This window comes from Acanthisitta chloris, unplaced genomic scaffold (assembly GCF_000695815.1).
Source record: "Acanthisitta chloris isolate BGI_N310 unplaced genomic scaffold, ASM69581v1 scaffold27919, whole genome shotgun sequence".
In the NCBI taxonomy this organism is placed as follows: Eukaryota; Metazoa; Chordata; class Aves; order Passeriformes; family Acanthisittidae; genus Acanthisitta; species Acanthisitta chloris.
Window position 1 is genome coordinate 13,267 of NW_008690196.1, and position 22,960 is coordinate 36,226.

The 22,960-nt window shown below is 37.0% G+C and overlaps 1 protein-coding gene across 1 annotated transcript in view; it reads left to right on the top strand.

Moving 5' to 3' along the window:
* L3MBTL3 (l(3)mbt-like 3 (Drosophila)) overlaps positions 1-22,960 on the top strand; it is a gene marked incomplete at its 5' end in the record, with an annotated part of 48,556 nt that overhangs the window by 12,288 nt on the left and 13,308 nt on the right. The window contains 6 exons of the mRNA XM_009081731.1: positions 7,196-7,272; positions 8,654-8,739; positions 10,893-11,003; positions 12,612-12,726; positions 15,874-15,976; positions 22,686-22,832. Of these exons, the coding sequence (XP_009079979.1) occupies positions 7,196-7,272; positions 8,654-8,739; positions 10,893-11,003; positions 12,612-12,726; positions 15,874-15,976; positions 22,686-22,832 (639 nt within the window). The remainder of the gene's footprint in view (positions 1-7,195; positions 7,273-8,653; positions 8,740-10,892; positions 11,004-12,611; positions 12,727-15,873; positions 15,977-22,685; positions 22,833-22,960) is intronic.

The following is a 22,960-nucleotide window of genomic DNA, read 5'->3' on the forward strand; positions in this document are numbered from 1 at the left end:
AGAAGAGAGAAAAGTGGCTTTTAAGTACATAACCAGGCTTTACGTTTTTGCAGTTGTAGTATTCTGAAGTGGGTTTTCTGAATTTCATATGTAGAATACATGAAATAATACCTTCTTAAAGGATGATGGAAAATTGAAGTGGAAAATCTATAGGTTTTCCTATCGGTTTTGAGAAACCATTGAAGGTGCATTTATACTGAAGGCAAGCTTAAGATTTATTCTTCTGGTGAAACCTTAAAATATCTTTGTGGAAGCAACAAGAAGATGCTGCTGGAAGTACTGTGCATGGAAGTTAAATTCTGAGTGATGCGGCCTACCTCTCTGGATTGCTGTGACTGAGAACAAGAGTGAATAGAGGAAGAAGGAAAGAAAATGGGAGAAAAGAACAGCAAATTAAAATAGTGGAATGACCAACCAAAAAAGAGTCTGAAGATGCAACCTGAATGCATCTCACTTACACTTTTAATTTCAGATACCAGACTTGTGGGTGCCTTAAAATATCCTAGGTGCATACATTTCACATCTACCAACTCCTGTCTGTAACTAAAAATGAAAAGGTTTTTTGAGATTACCCAGAGCAGAGCCTTGCAGTTTCCATGTGCCTGCATGTCGGTTTCAGTCTCAGAATTGCAATGAAGGTGAAGTCATTCATTTAGTGTATGTAGCTGATTATTTTCAAACAAGTACCTATTTTTTTCTGTATACCATTTAGGATTTAGAGTAAGCTGAACTTTCTCAGTGAGGTTAAAAAACAAACTTTCCTGTTCTTGGATAAGTGAAAGAGAGTTGACTGCTTTTACTGGACTTCAGGCAACAGAAATCTATTACCGTCACCTAATCTTTTTTATGCTTCAGGCTTTCAGACACTTCCTTATTCTCTGAGTATTAGGAAATACATTATTGGTTGAAAGTAAGTACTCTGGCTAGAATTAGTCATTACAACAGCTCTTTAATGCATGGTCATGATACTTCCAGTGTATAATAAATCCTGTTAAATTTTCCGTAGATAGTGGCAAAATTGTCAAATTAAGACTTTACTTAACAGAGGAGAATTTTGACCTATACTTGAAGACAAAAGCCTTCAGGTCCTTTCCACCTGTCCCGTCTTTTTTGATGAAACAAGTAATACTTTGAAAGCCAAAGGCATTCCCTCTGTGTGGAACTTCTGAATTTTCTTATGGTTGTCTGAATCTGGAAGTAGCATTGGGAAACTTTGGGTATGTCTGAACGATGAATTAACTATAGGACCATCCTATATGTATTCTCTTACATCAGTTTTATTTACACAGAGAACCTACGTTGCCTCAGCTTCCTGATTTTTTTGTGACCAGATCCAAACACAGCCAAAGCTTGTTAAAGAGCTGAAGCTGTGCTAGCTTGTTGCTGCTTACCCACAGAAGTGGAGCAATGGCCATGCTGGACATACTACAGCCCAAACTTGCTGCATCAGAGGGCTCTGACTGCCCTCACTCATCCTTGGTCTGAACTTCCTGTGCAGAAAAGGTGCCACAGTTAGCTTTTGGAATCAGCTTTCCAAGGGTGTGATAAAATACGATGGCCCATGCTGCACTCATTGCTGTGTTCCTGTCCATTTTGTATAGAAAAAATGATTTCTAAAGTGTCTTGTGAAAACCAATTATCTTTTCATTCTCTGAATCATCACCTGATCTGTATGAGTTTTGGAACAGATTGGATTTTAGTGTGAGACTAAGTTGCCAGCTCTGTTCTACACCAGTATTTAATACTTTGCTAACAGCCCAGTTCTTTAACGTTGTGCTCTGCTTGTTTCATTTTGGAGATAATTTTGCTCCACTCTCTCTTTGAAAGGAACAGTCTTTTTGAAGGGGTTATATTATGTCAAAAAGAAGATAAAACAATACTAAAGAAACATGGGTCACAGTGCATGCTCTTAACTATTTAAGTGGATAACAAGCCATTATCTGACCCTAAAGCTCTAAAAATATGGTAATGTTGCTATAGCACTTCTAGATGCATGCCATAACCTCATGGACCATATTTTGGGAAGTCCTGACCTAAAATAATACCAGCTGTATATTTATCAATGATGAAGTGTTCTCAATAATGCACTAGGTGGGGCTGCAGGATGGTTTTTATGTTTTTCCTTCATTTTTTTTATGCACAGTTCAATGACTGACATCTCACAATCAAGAACTTGCATAAGTAGCATTCTTGAGGGCATATTATTATTTATGAGTGTATGGGGCATGTGTATATGAGTGGGTTTTGGTAACATTTTCATTACAGATTGTATCTACATTTAATAAAGTGAAAATAAAAATATAAAAAGGTTTGTGATCTCAAAATGGAAAATCAGAAATTATTTCAAAAGCGAAAATCAGTGTAACATATACAGCTTATTTTAAAGGCAATGCCTATTATTAAATAAAAAAATCTGTCCAGAGCTTCAGGTGGAGACTTATTTTAGAAAATATCATTCTAAAATAGTTAAACACTAATTTTTTCAACAGCAGGCATCCATCTCTCTTGATCTAGACTTAATGAGCTGTATATATGAAACAGATTTCTGGGGAAAATTAATAGAACAGCTGGAAGTGATCAGTAGAAAAATCCTAAGTCTTCTTCCATGTCTGAGTTGAGATGTGCTCTTCTGTTGTGACTTAAGAACTGTCATGTTCACGCAAAGTGGTACACACACCAGGACATCATGTTGTCCGCTGCCCTCAGCTTTCCTTATTGTGGTACTGCTTCCTGGCCTTTTACATCATGTAGTTCTTCCCTGCTTTGAGGTTTATTTCTGTAGTTAAGGCATTCATAACTCAGCAAGCTCTACCCCTTGTTCTGCCCCTCCGCATGGCTCTCTTACAGGTTCAGCTGGCACACTGCTTTTGGCTCCACTTCAGTTTCCAGTATTCCAGTATTGATAAGAGATGTCTTTTTCTGTCTGCATGTTCTCACATGACAGAAAGAATGGCTCACAAATGGCATGAATTGTGTGGACACTGTCATTTTGTTCTATTAGTCGAGTGTGCGTTTGTCACCTCTCCACTGCTTGGCAGAAGGTGGTGTTGGTGCTCTGCTGTGGTTCAGGAGTAGGTAGGTTTGGAGGTGCAGAATCCTTCAGTTCCTGCTAGTGTTGGTAACCTTTTCTGACCTAGCAAGCATCCTCACAATTCATGGATCATTGTGTTTTATGAAGCATGTGAGCTGGGTGATCTGCCTTCTGTTTTGGAACAAAGGAGTTAAAAAGCTGTGGGATGTGGCAAATTGATTGTGAAAGGTCAGCATAGCCTTTAGCATTCCAGTTGACAAGTCTTGGGCTTAGTCTGTTACACTGTTGTTGTTCTTCCAAACCAGATATTATGTCCATGAAATAACACACATTAAGGCATGATAGTTTTACTTTAAATTGTATGTGACTTTTACTGATCTCTACTTTTTATTGTTAAATGAACTGTTAGAAGCTGAAAGGCTGTGTGAAATCCGTAGGTGAAGATGGACTGTATGATCTGGTTTTGCTGGAACAGAGATGTTGGGTTTTTGCTGAGGCCACCATGTTTACACAAGTTTCTCGGAGGGTTATCTGTAATGTCTGGGGTTTTTTTTTAAAGCAAATCAACATTTGAGGATGTTTGATAGTGCTATTTTGCAGTGCTGTTGTATGTAGCACTTGTTCCTTTGTTTTCCGTGTTCACACCTATTGCTGTAATGTCAGAGGATCTTCCAGAAAGGCATCTTTCATTGCAACATACCTTGGTCACTTTCTTCTTGAATCTTCAGGGCAAGAAGTGTGTGCAGTAGCATTCACTTTTTAGAATTTTAGAAAAATGTGTGTTCAAACTGTGCTTGAAAAAGCAAATCAAAACAAATGTATTTAGAAAGTTCGTCCTGATAATGTTTTTAATGTCTACCTGATTATTTGAACTATAATACTGATAATACCACAGTGACTCAGGAGCATGGGTCTTGTTCACAAATTTAGCTCAGAACACTTTTGAAAATAATTTGTGGATTTTAGGAAGTAAGAGGTTATGCCTTTCAGTGCAGAAGTTTATCTCATCCATGTAAAACCCCAACTTGAGATGGATAAAGAGAGAAGTGCTGGCCCACGTCCTCATTAGCTTCTCTTAATAGTTACTGAATGAGAAATAGTTACTGAAGAGAAAAGAAGATACTAGAGGGAGCATGAAGCACTCACTTTTTTTCTCTTGTTTGGGGCAAAGCATTTCTAGGAGTCAGGTGCTGTGTTTTAACAGTGCAAAATTTTCAGAAAAGTTCTTTTGTTTCCTTTGCTTCCTTTCATTAATGGCGACTTCAGTGATGTATAGAGTACCTGGAGTGACACTATATATACTAAATACATATAGTATAGCTTTATATATTGTAGTAGGACAAAAGGTCGGTATTCTTGGATGGAATTGAATCCTTGGCTATTGTCAGAGCCATTACAGAGTCTGTCAAAGGTAGGTTTTATGTGCTAGGAATTGATCTGTTTGGCACCATTACAAAGAAATACTAGGAGAACTGTTTCATACATATAGCCATGAGATAATTATATTAACGTTGGCCAGAATTTTTCATCATTAGTGCTTGACTCTGTTTAGGTAGAAGGCTAGAAGAGTGCTTGTTGTGAGACAATGTTCTGAGGCACCCAACTGCATTTCTGTTGTTTATCTATGCTGAATTTTAGATATCATGTAAAAGTACTTTTCAGATTTAAAAAAAAAGTGTTATTCCATGTATTTCAAATGTGATGTTCTCCATTTTTGTTTTATGCTGCACAGGTTCAAATCTGAAATGTGGTAGTAGCCCAGGGTTCAGTCTACTCTCTTTGCTGTGCTGTGTTTCCTTTTGCAGTCCTTTAAAATGGCTTTGTGTTCAAGATCTGCAGATCTGGCATTTTGATCTAAGCCTTAAGATGTTAAGAGTGCCTGCTGATTTACCTTCAGCTTCTTTTTCTATCATGCACAGTTCACTGCACCCTCTTAGGTATTGTGGATTATCAGCATGTGATATTTGAAAAAAATTATAAATTAGTATTGCTAATTAAGGGAACTTAATTAATTTGAACTTCCAGCTTGCTAATGCTTTCTCTGTAGATACAGATAATGATTATATTACAACACTCAGAGACAGCAGACCCCCACTGTTCAGGTATTTTGCATAAGAAACTCCTGGGTTGAGGGAAAAGGGAGTGAGTGAATACATGTTGTTTTTCCAGCCTAATGATGGATACGTTGACTTCAGAGAGGGATTAAATAGCAACTGGATCACAAATTTTCAGTACTATATGCAATGATTATTGTATATGAAGTACATGCCTTCATGCATGGATGCTCTCTGCCTATAAGTAGTTGAGAAGTGTCTGGAAAATGGCATTCCTTCATCAGGAGGGGGAGATGGTGTTTTAATCTAGACTGCTGCTTGGCTACTTAAGCTTTGTTTCTTGATCCCTCCCTTGGCCATGGGGAATGAAGGCCTTAGCTACTTCAGCTCACTCTGGCCTCATTTTGCTGGCCTTGGTGGGTCCTTGGAGTGAGTGGGACATTGTGCTCATGGCCACTGGAGAGATGGATATGCTGATGGGACTCTCTGGAAGAGAGAGAGGGCATGTAGCTGGGAATATTTAATGTCAGTTACTGAAACACCTTTAGGGTTAGGAAGTATTGGAAGAGAGAGATAGTGCACAGTAATACTGAATTTAACTGGAGAAGAAGTTGGGTATGATGGGCTCCTAAGAGAAGTGAGCTCCTTAAGGGCAGATCTACACAGGGATTACATAATTATAATATATGAGTTTTCAGCTAAATAGAGGCAAACAGTATGTTTGCACAGCATAGTGCAGTGCTCTGCTGAATAATGCTAGCTTTTTGTGTCAGCATCATGTTTCTTAGTCATTCTGACTGCATAAGTACTGTGTACTTAATTAAAAAGCAATTAATGGTTCAGCCAGCTCAAAACGAATGATCAAGTATCGATGCAGACATAGGGATGGTGCATGTTTCACAGCAGGGTCTGATAGCTTTTTACTTTTCCTGTAGATGAGTCTTACTTTTTGCCTTTCCTAATAATATTGAGTAATAACAATTATAGTGTATACATTATATATTATATGTAGTGTTGTATTGTGCATAAAGTATTGTGCTATGAAATAATGTAACAATATTTTGTAAGAATATACAGTTATACATATAACAATTTATTATTCTAGAAGGCTTAAACAGGTTTTCTCTCATCTACTTTTATATCAGTTACTTTTTTTTCTGTGTGTCTTTTATTGGGTTTTGGTTTTGTAACAGAACTTGATAACCAGCTCCCACTGCCACTTTCTTCTATGCACAATGTAACTGACCCAGTGAGCACAGTGAGAGCAAGCTTTTCGTGCTTCAGACACATGCCAGCACATGTCAAGTGTAGCTCACTCTGCCTCTGTTATTCTTCTGTGGTTCTTGTGGCATGCCACAACCAACAGAACTAGTGCAGAATGCGATGCATTTGACAGAAAATATAGGAAGTTGTTAGTTGCTCTTTTACAAGACTTAGTCAGATTTTTAGAGTAGTTTGCAGTCTTAGATCACTGATTAGTTCTGGATTCTTTCATGCAGTTTTGGGCCTAAATTGCTACTGCTTCTTTTTTTTTCTGACCGTTTCTCTTGGACTCACTTTGCTTGTGTGCTGCTGGGTTATAGCAACGTATTTATAGCTCCATTCAAACCACTGGGAATCCACTTTCAAATTTTTGCTTGTTATTGACAATGCTCTGCAGTTATTCGTGATTTTCACATCTGCCTTCAGGTGCATCCTGAATGATAATCAAGATTTTAAGCTTTTGGTTTAAAGCTTTAGTCTTGCAAGACTCCATCTGCCCTTGATGGGATTACTGCGTTCTTGCAGCCAGCCAACATGATTCTACCAAGAGTCTCTATGTGTGAACTTTTCAGGTCCAGCATTATAGCTTCTCAGTGGAGACCTGACACTGACTTAAAGGACTTGGGTTTTGATCTTCCAGTGAAACTGTAAAGAAGACCTTATGATTGTATGGGTGGTAACAAGTCTATGTTGACTGTATTTGTATCTTCAGGTTATGTTTGCAGTTTAAGCGTAAGTTGAAGGTATTGTGGGTTGCCTGGAATTTGTTGTCTCTTCTGTATGTCTGGTTTTGTAAGCATAATAGGACTGCATTATCAGGCCCTTTTTTTCCCTCCCCTTCCTCCAGGTGTGAGGCAGCTAGCCCACATATTCATCCTGTTGGATGGTGTAAAGAACATAAAAGAACTCTCATCACCCCACCAGGTTTGTATCTTATTAAACATCTGAAAGATTCAAAGAGGTTATAGTCAGCTGTCAGCATTAAAACTTACAATAATCATACTGTTGCTGCTCCTGAATTTTTCTTCCTGTAAGAAAGAATGAATATTTGTGTAGTTCTAAATTGTTTTACAGGGCATCATACATTTAAAGTAGAATTGTAATAGATGTTATGTGTGCACATGTATGCTCCATTACTAAAGAGATACATATCCATGAAAGATATCCCTTGAAATCTGAACAAGTTTGTATTTTTGGCTGAATGTATCCACATTGTAATTATCATATTCTGAAAATGCTGATAAAGCAAATTCCAGGTGTGTGATATCATTGCATAAGAAAAACATCTTCATGTGAAGTAAATATGCAGGATAATGGCTTGATGAGAAGATGGCCTTACATGATCAAAGAATCAAATGTGTAAGGGCTTTTTGGAAGGGAGGAAAATGCAATGGGAGAGATGATACAGAAAAATGAAAGTGTATTCAACAGTATGAAACATGAGACCACCACTGTTTTTCAGGACTGTTGTGTATGGCTGGATGATCTAATGCCCTGTTGGAGAAACTGGCATCTGTGGTCTGAGATCATGGAAAATTTTGCTTGGTTAAAACCAACTTTGACTGAAATTCTAGTAGCCAGCACTCTTGAAAAGTCATAAGCAGTCTGTCAGGAGGTTAATTGCAACCTATTATTCAGTGAAATCCCTTTTAAAGCAAATTAGTATTGGTTTCATTCTGTTCTAGATTATGAATCATAATGTTTAAACTTGAAGTTAACCTACTGGTGCAGAGAAAGGTGAAGGACAGGCACTGCCTTTTCTTTAAGAGCCAAGCTGTGTCTGTGTTTCTTGTATAAAGTGCTCATAAACATGACGCTTTCTGAGAAAGGCAGCAGCTTCTTTGATGATGTCTGAGGATTATTCTTATCATAAATATCCAGGGTCTTTTTTTAGAAATTTAGTTAAAAAGAGCTCGCTGAAAGAGTAATAAGTAGTCAAGTGTGCTCTACTGTGGTACAAAGCTATCACAAATTAGATTGTGTTTGCCAGTAAATGACTGTTTACTACTTGAATTAATTTCTTTGAGTTGACAGATTTTCTGACTGACATTATTTATATTCTCATATCCAGAGCAATTGTGTACCATAGTTAGTTGGTGTTGTGTATGAGAAGATTGTTGACTTTTAACCTATATGGTGAATGTGTCTGAGACAATTTAGAAGGGCCTTTCTTGTAATTCTTTTATAAATACGAAGCATAAAGCAGAACAGTATTATGAAAGTGTTAGGCACTCTGTAAATTATACATTAACTTTATTATTTTGCACTGCTGGTTTTAATTTTGATCATATTTGTTCTGTACCAGATTATCCACACGCTAAGCATTTTTCTTGGGAGAAGTATTTGGAAGAAACCAGTTCATTGCCTGCACCTGCAAGGGCTTTTAAAGTGGTGAGAAAATGCTTATATTTTTTTCATGCTTGTAAGTTCATGTAATTAATTAGTTTGAGAAGACAATACATATATGGGGTTCCTATGTTTCCAAATGTATCCAGTTAATTAGTTGCATAATAGGTGCTTTATTTTTATGCAGTTCACTGTTAGAAATGAGATTATTATAAGTCACTATTACTTTATTATTTTAATTTTCATAAATGGGATTAAATGCTACAAAGATATTACAAATTAATCTAATTTGCTATGGAAAATTACTGCCCAGTTATTAGAAATAATGACAGCTACATGATAATGTATTTTGAAGATATGTATTTCAATCTGTACATTTTAAATTGTGCAATAAATAGTGTAAGAATGGTTGTAAGAGATTAGTCTGTTTGCACATCTAGTCCATGGCCTCAGGCAGTAATCAAGAGAGAGCTTGTATTTAACACCCTGCAGTGGACTTTTTCTTTTGCAGGCTTGCAAATAGGATATATGGGCAGCATCTACAGGCAGCTCCCCAGCTTCACTATGGTGTTTGCAGGCAACATTCTTTTCTTTTAGCTTTGTAGTTGCTAGTTTCTGTCAGTGACACCCATCTTTCTTGAGCTCTCAAGATTTCAGTGAGATAAATGGACTGGTCACTAATACATGAAGGAATCACAGAATCATAGAATGGTTTGGCTTGGAAGGGACCTTAAAGATCATCTAGTTCCAACCCCACTGCCATGGGCAGGGATACCTTTCACTTGACCATGTTGTTCAGAGCTCCATCCAGCCTGGCCTTGAACATCTCCAGGAGTGGGGCATCCACCACTTCTCTGGGCAGCCTGTTCCAGTGCCTCACCATCCTCACAATAAAGAATTTTTCCTAATACCTAATCTAAACCTGCTCTCTTTCAGTTTGAATCCATTCCCCCTTGTCCTGTCATTACATGCTCTTGTACAAAGTCTGTCTCTATCTTTCCTGTAGTCTCCCTTCAGGTACTGGCAGTGTGCAATTAGGTCACCCCTAAGCCGTCTGCTTTCCAAGCTGAACAAATCCAATTCTCTCAGCCTTTCCCCATAGGAGAGGTGCTCCATCCCTCCAATGATCCTGGATTGTTGTTGGGAACCAGCGTCAGATGGCTGGTAGCTCCCAGCCCGTTTTCCCACAGCATGCTGAAGGACATTTGCCTCAGTTTTTCAGATTAGGGACGCTGATTCTGAATAACACTGTGGTGTTTATTTATAGAGGTTCCTAGGGTCAGTAGATCACCAGAGTTTGTTAATGACCTGCAGTTTATTACCCCAAGGTGTGTCTGGCTTAATAATGTTTCTCAATCTTACATTCTCAGCATGAATACACTGAGCAAGAATTGGGAGAGTATTTGCTTATATCAGACATAGTAACAGTTTCATATTGTATTGTGGGAGAAAGAAAGTTCTTAAGCTGCAACTGAGGCAGAAACACCAATTCTCTGCATGGTCCTAGAGGGACAGATGTGTTATTTTCTTAGAAAACTAGAATAAAAGCCATGACATGTCTTGTGCATATGTTCCTTTAAAATGGAAATAATTTTGCTTTAGCTTTCATAGCTGTAGATGGCAAAGATAAGATCTGATACTCTTACCAAAGACACCATTTTTGCCAAATAGTATTGAAAAACAAGTATTTGGTTCTGTTTGTTCTGAGCAAGTATTTGCTGTTACACTGTGGATTAGTTGGTTACATTTTCAGTAGGAGACTGAAAAAGAGTTTGATTCATGAAGTGAAAACACGAGCTAAAATGCACAAATATGTTTCCTGTAGACAATTCCATAGACATTTCAGGCTGCTAATGTGTAATACTTTATTAAATACTTCATTGAAACTGTTGGCCAAAATCTCTAGGAACTTTTCTAGAGAATTTGGGAAAAAACCTGATTCGAAATAGCAATTCAACTTATTTGCTTGGATGACTTGAATCCAGTCCATTGCAGGAGGACCTGGGATCCCAAAGTAGTTACTTAATATCACTAATTTAGTAACACTGTTTTGAATTGTTTGATGCTTGAATTTGTTGTAGCTGAGGGCAGATTTGAGAAGAAGGCGGCGGAAAGTTTTCAATGGATTTTATATATTTTAAAGTTGTGTGAGATTTTTGAGGTTTTGTTCAACTTCACATAATACTGTTCTTTTTTAGAAACCTTCTCATGGCTTTCAGAAAAACATGAAACTTGAAGTGGTTGACAAGAGAAATCCAGTATTTATCAGAGTAGCAACCATTGTAGATACTGATGACTATAGAATAAAAGTAAGTTTCTCTGTCTTACTGTACTATCTGCTTGAGCAACTGATGCGGACTCTGTAAAACCAAAATCCTAGAGTTGTGAAATTAACCATGAGAAGAAATGAGTCACATTACTCTGTTCTGCTAAGATTTTGTTCATACTTTTCACTGATTATTATACATGTAGTTCGTTTGGAAGGGGTTGGTTGATTGTCCTGTTAGTTATCTTTGCTGAGGCAGGTAATTAGAGAGCAGAGTTGGAAAATTGCTTTGGGAATAGCTGATAGAAGACAATTGTCTATTCTATCAAGAAATGTGGTTATTTAATGTCAAGTGTCAAAGGGCTGCTTTGCTATTTGTATTAGGAACCATAAAATATTTGGTCTAGGTTAATTGAATCTGTCTCTATAAACTTCCAACGGGAGGAGAGAGATATATGTGAGATATAGAAGAAAGAGCCTTGATCTCTGGTGCTTTGTCAGTCATTTCTGCAGTTCTGTGCAGTTTCTATGAAGTATGGACTTTAGATTGGATTAGTCTAAGCTAATGTATTTTTAATGTATTTTGCAGAAGTTGTATACTTGAATTTTCTTTTATTGTACAAAACCACTTTACACTCTGAAGCCCTTGACTGTTAGAAGGGGTAGCATATACCAGATATCCAGTTAGACAGAAATGGAGGATTATGTATATTTGCAGTTTGTACAGATTTATTAGGCATATGTGGTATTTCAAGGAGGAAATGCAACTGGCATTTAATTTTAAATCATTTGAATTAACTGGTGGTGGGGAGTCATCAGAACTAATATCTTCACACCTACACATTTTCTATCTTAAGTTGGTCATACAAAAAGAATCCCACACCAAAACAAACAAAAAACCCACTCTCCAATCTAATTTATTAAATGATAGGATTTGTAAATTTAGGGAAGTAGTTTGACTCTGCAGCATATGTTGACAGAGCTCTGTTTGTATCACTGTGTACGTGCATCCACACATGTGTGCATGAGAGATCTGAGCTATTTACTAATACAGAGGTCATGTAAGATTTGAACTTATTTAGCTTTCACGTGGCAAAAAAAAGTGTGTGGCCCATACTGGTGGTTTTATTTCTGGGAAGTCACATCCTTCATTTTCTCTTCAGTTTCAACTCTTTATCCCTTATGATCTGATTTTAGTGAAGTTGTTACTTGTGTGATTGGGGGAGTTGTTTGTTTTTTACAGATAAATTCCTTTTTTTTTAGTCCTTTGCTTACTGCTCTGTTGTTCTTAAATCCTGTTCAAATGGGAGATTAAAAAACGTTTGGATTTTTGTTTGGGGTTTTTTTTGAGAGATAAAAAAGGCAGAAATTCATGCTTAATTTAAGTATTAATGTGAGAACTAAACTTGGCCTGCTTTATTCCTGGGATTTGAGCCTGATAACAGAGTAAACAACCATGTGATACATAGTTGTTTATTTTAGTGAGAGCATGCCTGGGTCCAGAATGTAATGTACTTTCTGTGTAACTTGAATAGTTCTCTGAAAGTGACTTCTCTAATGGGCATGTCATTCCTAGAGATTACTTAGGGAACCTGATCATAGGGAGAATTTTTCTGGTCTAAGATGTATTATTCTCCTTTTTGTGTTTTAGGTTCATTTTGATGGCTGGGACAATATTTATGATTATTGGACAGATGTAGATAGCCCTGATATCCATCCTGCAGGCTGGTGTACGAAGACTGGACACCCTCTTCAGCCCCCACTTAGTAAGAGAAATCCCATTGTAATGTAATGATGCTGAAAGGCATGTATGTGTACTGTGCTCTCTTTTTCCCTGCCAGTGCTGTCCAAGGAGGAGAAGCAACTAAGATATGCAAAACAATGTAAATGTGGCATTTACTGCAAAATCAACAGTCGGTAATTGATTACTTTTTAGTAGTTAACTTGACTGACCCATACTGTAATGGATATACAATGTTTCTTGGTGTGCAGAAGAACCACAGTCAAAACCTGAAGTAATGTTAAACATCTGTTGGCCAGTGCTGAAACTGCTGTGGCACTCAGCGGGGATAGGGTATCAATTTAAAGATCCTCTATCCACATCCTCTTAATGGTTAGTGTTTGTTTTGGCTCAGAGGACTCCAGACTGCTCTGGGAAGACACTCCTGTCAAATGCTGTGGCAAATCCTCAAAACCAGCTAACTTCCTTTTATTCTTCAGTTTAGCAAAGAGGGATTAATGGTGCCCACGTTAAAAATAAATCTAACAGAAGCATGATGCCAACAATGACACTGTATTTACCAGCTTGCCCTCTCTAGGGATTTTGTTTTACCTGTGGAATAAGTGGGAGGTGTATGATAAATGAGACTGAAGGTTGCAGGGAGAAGAGACTTTTCTGGTAAATATATTCCTGCCTATGCCATTGTGTTTCTGGATAACGGTAGTGAAATCACTTTAGCCAGACTTTGAACAGATGATTTTTTAAGTGAGTGCTGTTCTCTGAGGTTGTTTTATGTAGTTACTCTGAGGGATGGTTTGCACAAGTGATGAACATTCACAGCTGTAACAAGATCAGAGAGAACAGTGCTTGGAAAATAAGAAATGCTGAGCAATGCGAAGCACTCTAAAAAATTAAATGTAAAATTACTGGGATAAGTCACACACAGACTGTCTGAACGTGTTACCTGAAAATCACAGTGACTCTAAAATGTCAAGAAGAAATGGTTCCTATCAGGAGTGTGATCAGAGTACATTCATTAGTTTTCTGAGCACTCCAACAGTACAGTGATGACTGCCTATTAGGAAGTTAATCATTCTGCCTTCAGAATCTGAATAGAGTGCTGTAAGTGCCAAAGCACAAAGTGAATAATGAGGAGAAGATGGGATGCTGCATATCTGCTTCTTAATCTGAGATGTGCATCCTGTGTGCTGAATGAAGGAACAGCCCAAGTGGGAAAAGTAGTCTGTGGCCACATAAATTAAATTTGTATCATATGGCAAAAGAGCTGATTAAGTTTGCAGCATTTCTATTACCTAAGATTAAAAAAATAAAAATTAAAATCTTAGCCTAGATGGGAGTATAAAATAAGTAAATTCTTTTTTTTTTTTTTTTAAGACATTAAAAGAAACAAACTGCCATCACATACAACATGTCATCTACTCTAGGTGGTGGCTTAGAGGGCACTGTTCATCTTTTAGGGTGTGACTGGTAGAAGTGGATTTTTTTGATACTAGTTAAGCTACAAAAACAAAGATGGACAATGTGTCAGGCAGGAACATGACTGTCCATTAAACAGAAAAAGAATAGTAAGCTAGCAAATACTAACAAAATAGGATGATTACTGAATAATACATTCTTCCAACAATATGACTTTGTATTATTACTGTATAGAATATTATAAAAATATTAATACTGTTTCCAAATAAGTTAAAGGACTTGTGAAAGGGTTTTATAAGGAGGCAAGAAAATACTTTGCAAAACACTCTTTTAGCCTCAGTCAGTATAATAGTCCTTTTAACGATGATGTCCAGATCCCTGTCTTTAATGCTAGAAACTTTGTGCAAACCCTGTACAATGTTAGCAATTTTAGTCTAGAGCAGTTACCAGTGTTTATGCATTCATAGTGTTTTCAGATGTAGTGAAGTTGTCATGATGGGTTATAACTTTTATGATAGCAGTTAGGGAATTTTGTATTGGTGTTGATTTTAATATCGTTTCACAGTGATGCAATCAGCAGCTTCTTGCATAAACATGGACAGAGTTGCAGCTCTTTTAAATGATGTTTTTAAAAAGTTTGAATTTTTTAAGTGAAGAGAGATCATATATAAGGAGCTAGTTTTTGCAAAACCACAACATCAGTGAGGCAAGACTTCCCTTTACACAGCGTCCCTGTTAAGATAACTCTTCATCTGTGTCCACTTACTTGTTACATTATAAGCATCAATTTTGCATAATGGTAGAAAAGATAAAATTCTCTGTTTTCTCATCCATTACACTAAAGGCTGTAGCAGACTGGTGTAGTCATCGTTTTGTAACATTAGCATAGTTGGAACATTTGGCAAAAAAAGCTTTTTGGGTTGTTCTAATTACATATAATAATTCTCTGTCTTTCATTATCCATCTGCGAGCAAGAATCTTATCTTTCATTTAGGAAAATTTATTTAAGTAGACTTTTTCATGTCTGTATTGTTATCTGTAGGGGGAGATACAAGTTCATGTACTTTTCAAGTAAGACCAGTACTAGAGGGACAGTGCATGCTTGCAGATGTGCAGCAGGTGTTCTCAGTTTCATATGAAGCTATAGGTTGTATACTGTGTTTGCTCAGGTGTCAAAGCTAGTTTTGACAGATACCTGCTTTAATGTCTCTGCAGGCATCATTGTTACAGGTCAATGAAAATCAGATAGACACATAAACTCAGATAAGTGAAAATGTCAAAAATCTCCTGATGGCTTGTTCTTTTTAGTAATATTTTCAGCCTTTGCTTTCATATTTTGTTCGCTGGAAAACTTCAGGTAAAAAATGTAGAAGGTCAGTATCCATTGCAAACACATCCCTGTCTTCAGGAACAGCAGGGTGACTTACTTTTTCTTTGCTCCTGCAAAACAACCAGGTTCCAACTAAATGTAGTTAGTAGGCGAGAAATTTGAAGTCATGCAGTTGCTCCAAGATTTGTGTTCTTTATATAGATGTAGTTTTCTTGTAGAGATTTACTCACACAGAATAAAATGATTTCTCCAGTGGATTAGGTTGTTTGAATCTCTACCATGCTTTTGCAGAATGCATTTTTAAAGTACTTCTTTCTGTTTACTTATTTCTTCATGTTTACTATTGTGAGCTGGTATTCCTGCAGATTTATATAGCCTTTACATTTTTTTTTCAAATCTCATTTGTAATTTCCCTGACATACACAGGTCCCTTGGAATTGGTGGAAGCTTTAGAGCATGGAGGGTGTCCCACAGCAGGATGTAAGGGAGTTGGACATATTAAAAGAGCAAGACATATCGGCCATCATAGGTATGTTCTGTGAAACTGTCATTTTATTCTTTCAATTGAGGGATGTCTGCAGATGTACTTTTTAAATTGTTCTTCACAAGAAAACAGATCCAAGCTGGAAAAAAAACCAGGAAATCTTGTAAACCCAAGTATGCAATGGTTTCAGTTGCTATGGTGAGCATGCTGAAATAAACATTAGCAATGTGTAACTTCATTTCACCAGGGTGTGCAGAGATAAGGTTTGTTGTATATTACTTTTTGTCACAATTGGTAGATTCGGTTACTCTGGTTTTTGTTCCTATGAGGATTTCTCAGCTTGCTGTCTAGATTGCAGAATGTTACAGACAGTTACATATAAAGCAATAACTTTTGAACCTTTTGAAATACGAGGCCACTGATTTTATTATGGCTCGGATGTTTTGTGCTGCTTGGTTGGCAAGCATAAGGATTTGCGTATTGGCTTGGAAAAATGCTAGAAAGGAAATTCTGATTGATGTATTCCTGAATGACAGGTTGAACAACTTGCTGCTTATACCTAATGTTTCTAAAGAAGTTGTGTTGAACATCTTCTGAAGTATAATACAGAAATGTGGACAAGCCATCCTAGAGGGGAGTTGACATAGGGAGAGCAGTAGCATGGGAGAATGGAATCGGGGGACAGAGTCAATGAAAGAATAAGTGGGAAACACTTCCCAAGTCAAAATTTTATAATTCAAAAGATATTTACAGTCTGAGGTGAACCCTGAATATTGCAGTAAGGAACATACAGGTAATATAGTATGTTAAGTTGGGAATTAAGCATCTTAAGTATCATCCCATTAGCTTCTTGCCAGTTAGAGCTTCCACAAGTTTTCTTGCAATTTTTCCATTGCAGTCACATAGAGTTTTCAAGTCTCATATCCCTTTGTTCTTTCTGCTCTTTTATGGTTACAGGAGTGCTCTTTGGTTATTTGCCTATTCATGTTTTAAATTATCTTTTTAAGCTACTGTGATCCAAGAGTTAGCTCTGCAATTTTTATTTGTTTTTGATAAGAGAATTATGTCCCATTGACTAGAATTCTGCTACAAGGGTTTGCTGGTGTATCAGCACTGTTTCAAGTCCTGACTAATCCCTAACAAAGATACCTGGCCAGCAAAACTCACTGTATTGTTACATGTTTGCTGTGCAAAAGACATCTTCTGCTGCAAGTTCTCTCCTATCTACAGCAGAGGCATTGTGTTTGTGCTGTAAGGAGGCAGAACAACTCCTAGTTCTAGGACAATCTGTATCTCCAGGAAAGGACATAGCTGGGTTAGCTCCAGTGACAAAACTTGTTGCAGTGTGAACTGTGGTGGTGTTGTCACAACACAATATGCTGTGTTGCTGTCTTTCAGTCTGTTCTCACCCTGCTCTTGTTGTCTTTCTGTCCATGTTATTTTTCATTGGTGGGTTGGGCTTTTTTTCGGTTTTTCTACCTTCCCTTTATTGCATTCAATAACTAGGATAGCTCCTTAAACAGCCAAATCAGTTCTTAAAAAGTTACCATCTTTCATTTATCATGTGTGACCTACTTCATTCGTGTTCTTAGTCCATTGCAAATGTGAAGTAAACTAGACTTGCCTGAAAAGCTTCCTGCCTGCTTCTCTGAAACCCATTTTATTTAATATTCTGGTAGACTTGAGCCTTGTGTGATTTATTAATGCACCTGATCTGGAAGGCACTAAATTTCAATTCCTTACCGTGTGCTATCTCAATTAATTAGAATCAGGTGAACATACCCATGGGTTTCAGCCCAAGGCTGAACCTTGAAATAAAAAAAAAAGAAAAACTTGTTAATTTATGGTCTCTCTAAATAAACATTGGCACTAAAAGTTCTGATGTTTTAGAGGGAAAGGATGAGTAAGAGCTGTATGTTTATTTACTTCATGTAGCCTTTGGTTTTATTGCTATGTTTTCTGTGCTATTTAAAGTTGTTATTCATCCTGAAAAGAAATAGACTCATGGCATTCTATTGTGTCTTATTTTTACTGTGATCTTAGCAATCCTATTATTTGCACATTAAATGATAGTTCTAGGGTATAAAAATATAACCAAGGATGCTTTGTTGATCATAAGACAGGTATTTGCAGTTTTGTAGCAAATAAGTTAACACCAGTAAGTATCTTACTAATGACACTGATTTGTCCTTGGTACTGATACTCTGTGCTTTGTTCTTCTGCATTTCTAAGGAAAATAATGAGAGTTGTTATTTACCTGGAGTCTACAAATTTGAGAGTCCAAGTCACCCGAAAAATTCTAACATTGTGCCATCACCTTTTTCTGGAATTAACAAAGACATTTTGAAAATGGTATAATTATACACACCAGGTAGCATTCCCTTGGCTCTTTTATCTTGGCAACCTTGAAATGTATTTAACCATGCTTATCTTTCTACAGCATAAATGCCTGTGTGCAGAAAAGATAATTTAAAATTCTAAGTAGTTCTGAAATAATTTTGAGAGCTTGTTCCTTAAGAATCAGGTGAAAGCCTTGGTGATTAATTATGTAGCAGGGCTAAAGCATTTAGTTTTTGGAAAAGTTGATGTTAATAAGAAGTTCATATCTATCAACAGTTGATGTAGGGTTCTGTGCTGTGCAGTGAAAACAGCCTGATGTGCAGGTTTTTAGCATTACACACATCACCTGCATATTTATGATTGTGAATTATACACTCTCTGATAGTTTGTACATGCAGCAGTTCTCAAGTTCAAGCAGTAATGCAAAAAGGTGAGTTGTAAATAAGTCATTAGTGTTTTGGGTCAACTCTCCGTGAATAAAGATTTTTGCCAGAAACTTCACATGTGTTATGCATAAGTTGAAGTGAACCAAATGTGCCATGGTAGAGGCTGTGTTGTAGGAGAACCACAGGACAGAAACACAGGAAACCTCAGCTCAGGAGGATGTCACATCTATTTGTTCAGTGTCTGCTGAACTAATTCCCATCTGATTTTGATGCCAGTCTCAAGTCTAATTTTATCTTTTAACATTGGCCCCAGCCAAATCCATTATAAACTACTCTTGAGTCAGGTTTAGACTGTTGAAGCAGCTTTCTCCTAAAAAAAGAATGCTTTGATGAGAAACATGCATTGCAATTTGTGAAAGAACATTTGTATTGCTCGTTTCCAGACTAGTTAAAAATGTTTTTGTAAAGTAAACTGAAGAGATCACTTAACAAAATCCATCAGCATAATAAGAATACATTCCCCAGATATTGTCAGGACCTTTTTTCTGGAGGTTTCTTGCTAATCATATATCACTACCAGCAGATGCAGTCATCTGGGTATAGGCTGCTCTGGAAAAGTTGAATCCATCTGTTAGTCCAATCTATTTGGTTACCCTATCAAGGAAGAGAGTTTGAGCAAATCCAGGTGAATTTTTCTGCAGCTGTCATACAACCTCATCTCTTGGCAGTGCTTGGCAATAACATGTGCCTGAAAGGCACTGAGGAGCTGGGGTTGGTAACATACCAGTACAGCTAAACCAGGTGACCCGTCTGTGGCTTGATACAGGTTTGCAAAAGCTTCTGGGCTACCCAGGAAAGTGGTCACAGAACCAAGCCCGACTAAGTTCAAGAAAAATCCTAATTTAATATTAAATAATGTAAACATCAGAATTCTGATCCCTTTAGATGATTTGTCTTAAAAACTTAAAAGGCCTATATAAATCAAATACTTCTATTATGTATGAATAGCAAGATTAATTTTTTCTTCTTTGTAGTAGACAAGTTAAACTGAACTGAAGGCTGGAGGCATTGAGATTTAGGAGAATCTACTGATTGATCTGAAGCCATGTAACTCATACACAGGTTCATTCATGCCCTGTTTTGTTATAGCCAAGCTAACAGGGGAAACCACGATGATTCTTTTCATTGCCTCAAGTAACAGTAACATCAAAGGACCATCAAGGAGTTTTAAAAAATGATGCAGCAACTTCAATAATAATTACAAAAAAAACCTCATCTGAATCCAGTGTTATAAAGTATCATTAATATTATAACTGTTGTTTACTGAAGTTGTCATTCAGCTTCTGTTTTCTCAGAAGATGCTAAAGGAAAAAAACACTGTATAAGGGAAGTTAAAACAAAGGACTGAATTTTGATGCTGTTTCTTGGAGGTTTTTTTAAAATCTAAAATGTATTAATGGTGCTAGTAAACAGAAAACCTGCTGATGCCTGACAATCATGTTGTCAGATTTCACTGCAGTCTTAAGTCTTGCTTAATAATACACAACTGAAGTTAAATACCACATTGCTAGTGCTCAGTGTTTCCTTGAGACAGCCCTGTAACTACTCAGAAACACTAAGTCTCAAAACACTCCTGTGAGCATAGTAAGCCAAAAGAAGATTACATGCTTTGCTTTATAGCAGTGGGAGAACTGAGGTTTAACCAATGTATTCACAAGTTTCTGATAACTGTATTTCATCACAGTGGTGCATGTTTGTCACAGCAAGAACTTAAATCTCACTACTACTGGCGCCTTAAAACCTTTTTCTGAGTAGAAACCTGTATCTTTCATCTTGCAGTTCATTTGGAAAGGAAAAAAGACATCTTTGTGATAGATGCAGCAGCATCAGGAATTGAGAATATAAAAGAACTTCCCCTCTTTCCTAATGTTCCTGTTTTCTTCCCCATGTTTCAGTTGATGTTTTTGTTTTATTAAGACACCTGGCCGAGGCTAGTCCTAAGACAGACAAACCTAATAGGTTGAAAAATAAGTGTAAGTAGAGGTACATAAATAAATCTAAAATAAAATGCCAAGTTCTGCTTAAAAGAAATTAGAAATAAAAAACTTGGAGCATTTACTTTTTATTTGTATATTTTGTTCCACATCTCTAAAACAATTTCATTAACAGAAACATACTCTGTTTCAAGTGTTGTGTTTTAGAGTCCAGCCACCCATTTGGCTTCAGCTTATTTGGCTGTGTAAACAAAAATTTCCCCAGAAGAAAGCAAAGACAACTGTTCTGTGCTTCATTAGATCACCTGGGGATATGACTGCATGTCCCTTGAAAACACACTACAGGCTGTTGTGGAACAGTATCTGCTCAGAGTGACCTTAAACAGGGATCTCATCTTGATTAGAAAAGCAGAAACTGTATTCTGAGTTTTTTTCCTGCATAATTCAAGTTCAGCATAGCTATTCAAGGAGTTAAACATAAAAAAAAGAAAAAACATGTTGTTACTGTCTTGTTTTAAAATGAACCAACTGAAAAAATCAGATGTGCTGTCCATATCCTGTCTTGATAACCCCAACAAGGACTGACTGACTTCTCCTGTGTAGCCTTAAGGAACTTTCTCCTTTCATGCTAGTGCTGAGAGAAATGTAAATTTCCATCAACATTTTGTTTGTGTTGGATCACCAGTATTGGTTGAACCCTGTTATCAGAGTTGTTTCATACTCATTCTGAATCCAGAGTGTCATTAGTAAAAGAAAAGGGGAGTGTACAGTATATTTTGAATAAAAGGTCCTTTTTATTTTATGCTGTGCTTTGCAAAACAACATAATAATGAAAGCTGTAGTTTTTCAATTTATTTTTGTAATTTGGAGGTGGCAAGGCATATGGCTGTCAAGGTAGACTTGTTTATATTTGGCAGTTCTGTTTGGAAATTGTGCATGTAACTATCAGTGAAACAAAACATTGCAGTGATCTATGGAAAGGCAGGTAGCTATATTCTTGAAATGAAAATAAACAATCTCAGAGCATGTTTTTTTTGCCTTTTAATGTTATAGATGTCCTTGTAATAATACATGTGAGTAGGAAGACATAATCTCAGATTGCAGTCAGTGTCATAGCTCATGAACCACAAATCATGTTTAGTACAACCTCTCCTGTATCTTACATAGAGTTTTGAAAACTTGAGCATGATGTTACACACTGTCTTGGCATATATGAACTATTCAGAGTTTAGGATATTATCATGGATATGCTGAGTATGTAGCCTGGCTGACTGATCAGTTGAACACTGCAGAGCATTCCTCTAAAGAAAAAAATTTGGCCCTGTGTGTTTTGGTTTGTGTTGCTGCTTTTACTTTGCCTACTTCTTGCGCAAACACAGGTTTTCTGACCTTGGGTTGTACAATTTTCACATTAGTTAAGAGTAATATTTCCAAGTCATTATGTCAATGTGCAGTGTCAAATTCATTCACCAGCTGGATTGCAGGGCTTTAGGGAGTGCTCGGTGTTAAGAAAGACTGAAAATATCACAGTCTCTTATTGGAATATCACAAAGTGGCATTCGCTGCAGTAGGAGGATGTGCACCACTGCTCATATTGTGCCCTTGCAATGCACCTTCTGTGTAGACATTGTATAATAGAAAAAGCCTTCTTCACAGAAAAATAACCATGGCAATATGACTTTATTTGGAGAGAGATGGCTATAGTCAAAGGCACTCTGTATTTTAGGTATAAATATTACTGAAGTTGTGACAGTGCAGGCTAACCATTCGTCAAGCAGTTTTCCACAACAAGTGCTGTACTATAACTTAATACAGTTTGTGTTACATAAGTTGCTGTCAAAAGGAAATGCTGTAGTCATTCTGGTTGAGTTTTTTTCATTGGTGGATTTAAAGTATGACTGTGGTTTTTTTAATCTTCTTTATATTAACTTACTGCATCTGCTTCCAGAAAACTCTCATGTCATTTTATTTGAAATAACTGAAGCCAGTAAAGTGTCTGAGAATAAGGGGTCATTTTTCCTCTTCAACTTCTAGTGCAGTCAGCTGCCCGTATTCAGAGATGAACTTGAACAAAGAAAGCCTCTTACCTGACCGGTTGAGTGGGGAGATGCCTGCAGCCAGTCCTATTTCCAGAAACAGAAAAGTGGAAGCAAGTGAAAGATCCACCTCTCCTGTAATCAAGTAATTATGATTGAATTGATGTCCATGACTAACAGCAGTACTTTATTTCCGTGTCCTGCAATGCACTTTATACTTGTGCAATAGCTGGATGGTTTCAGAAAGATCTGCCTATTTATCTGCATTTTCAT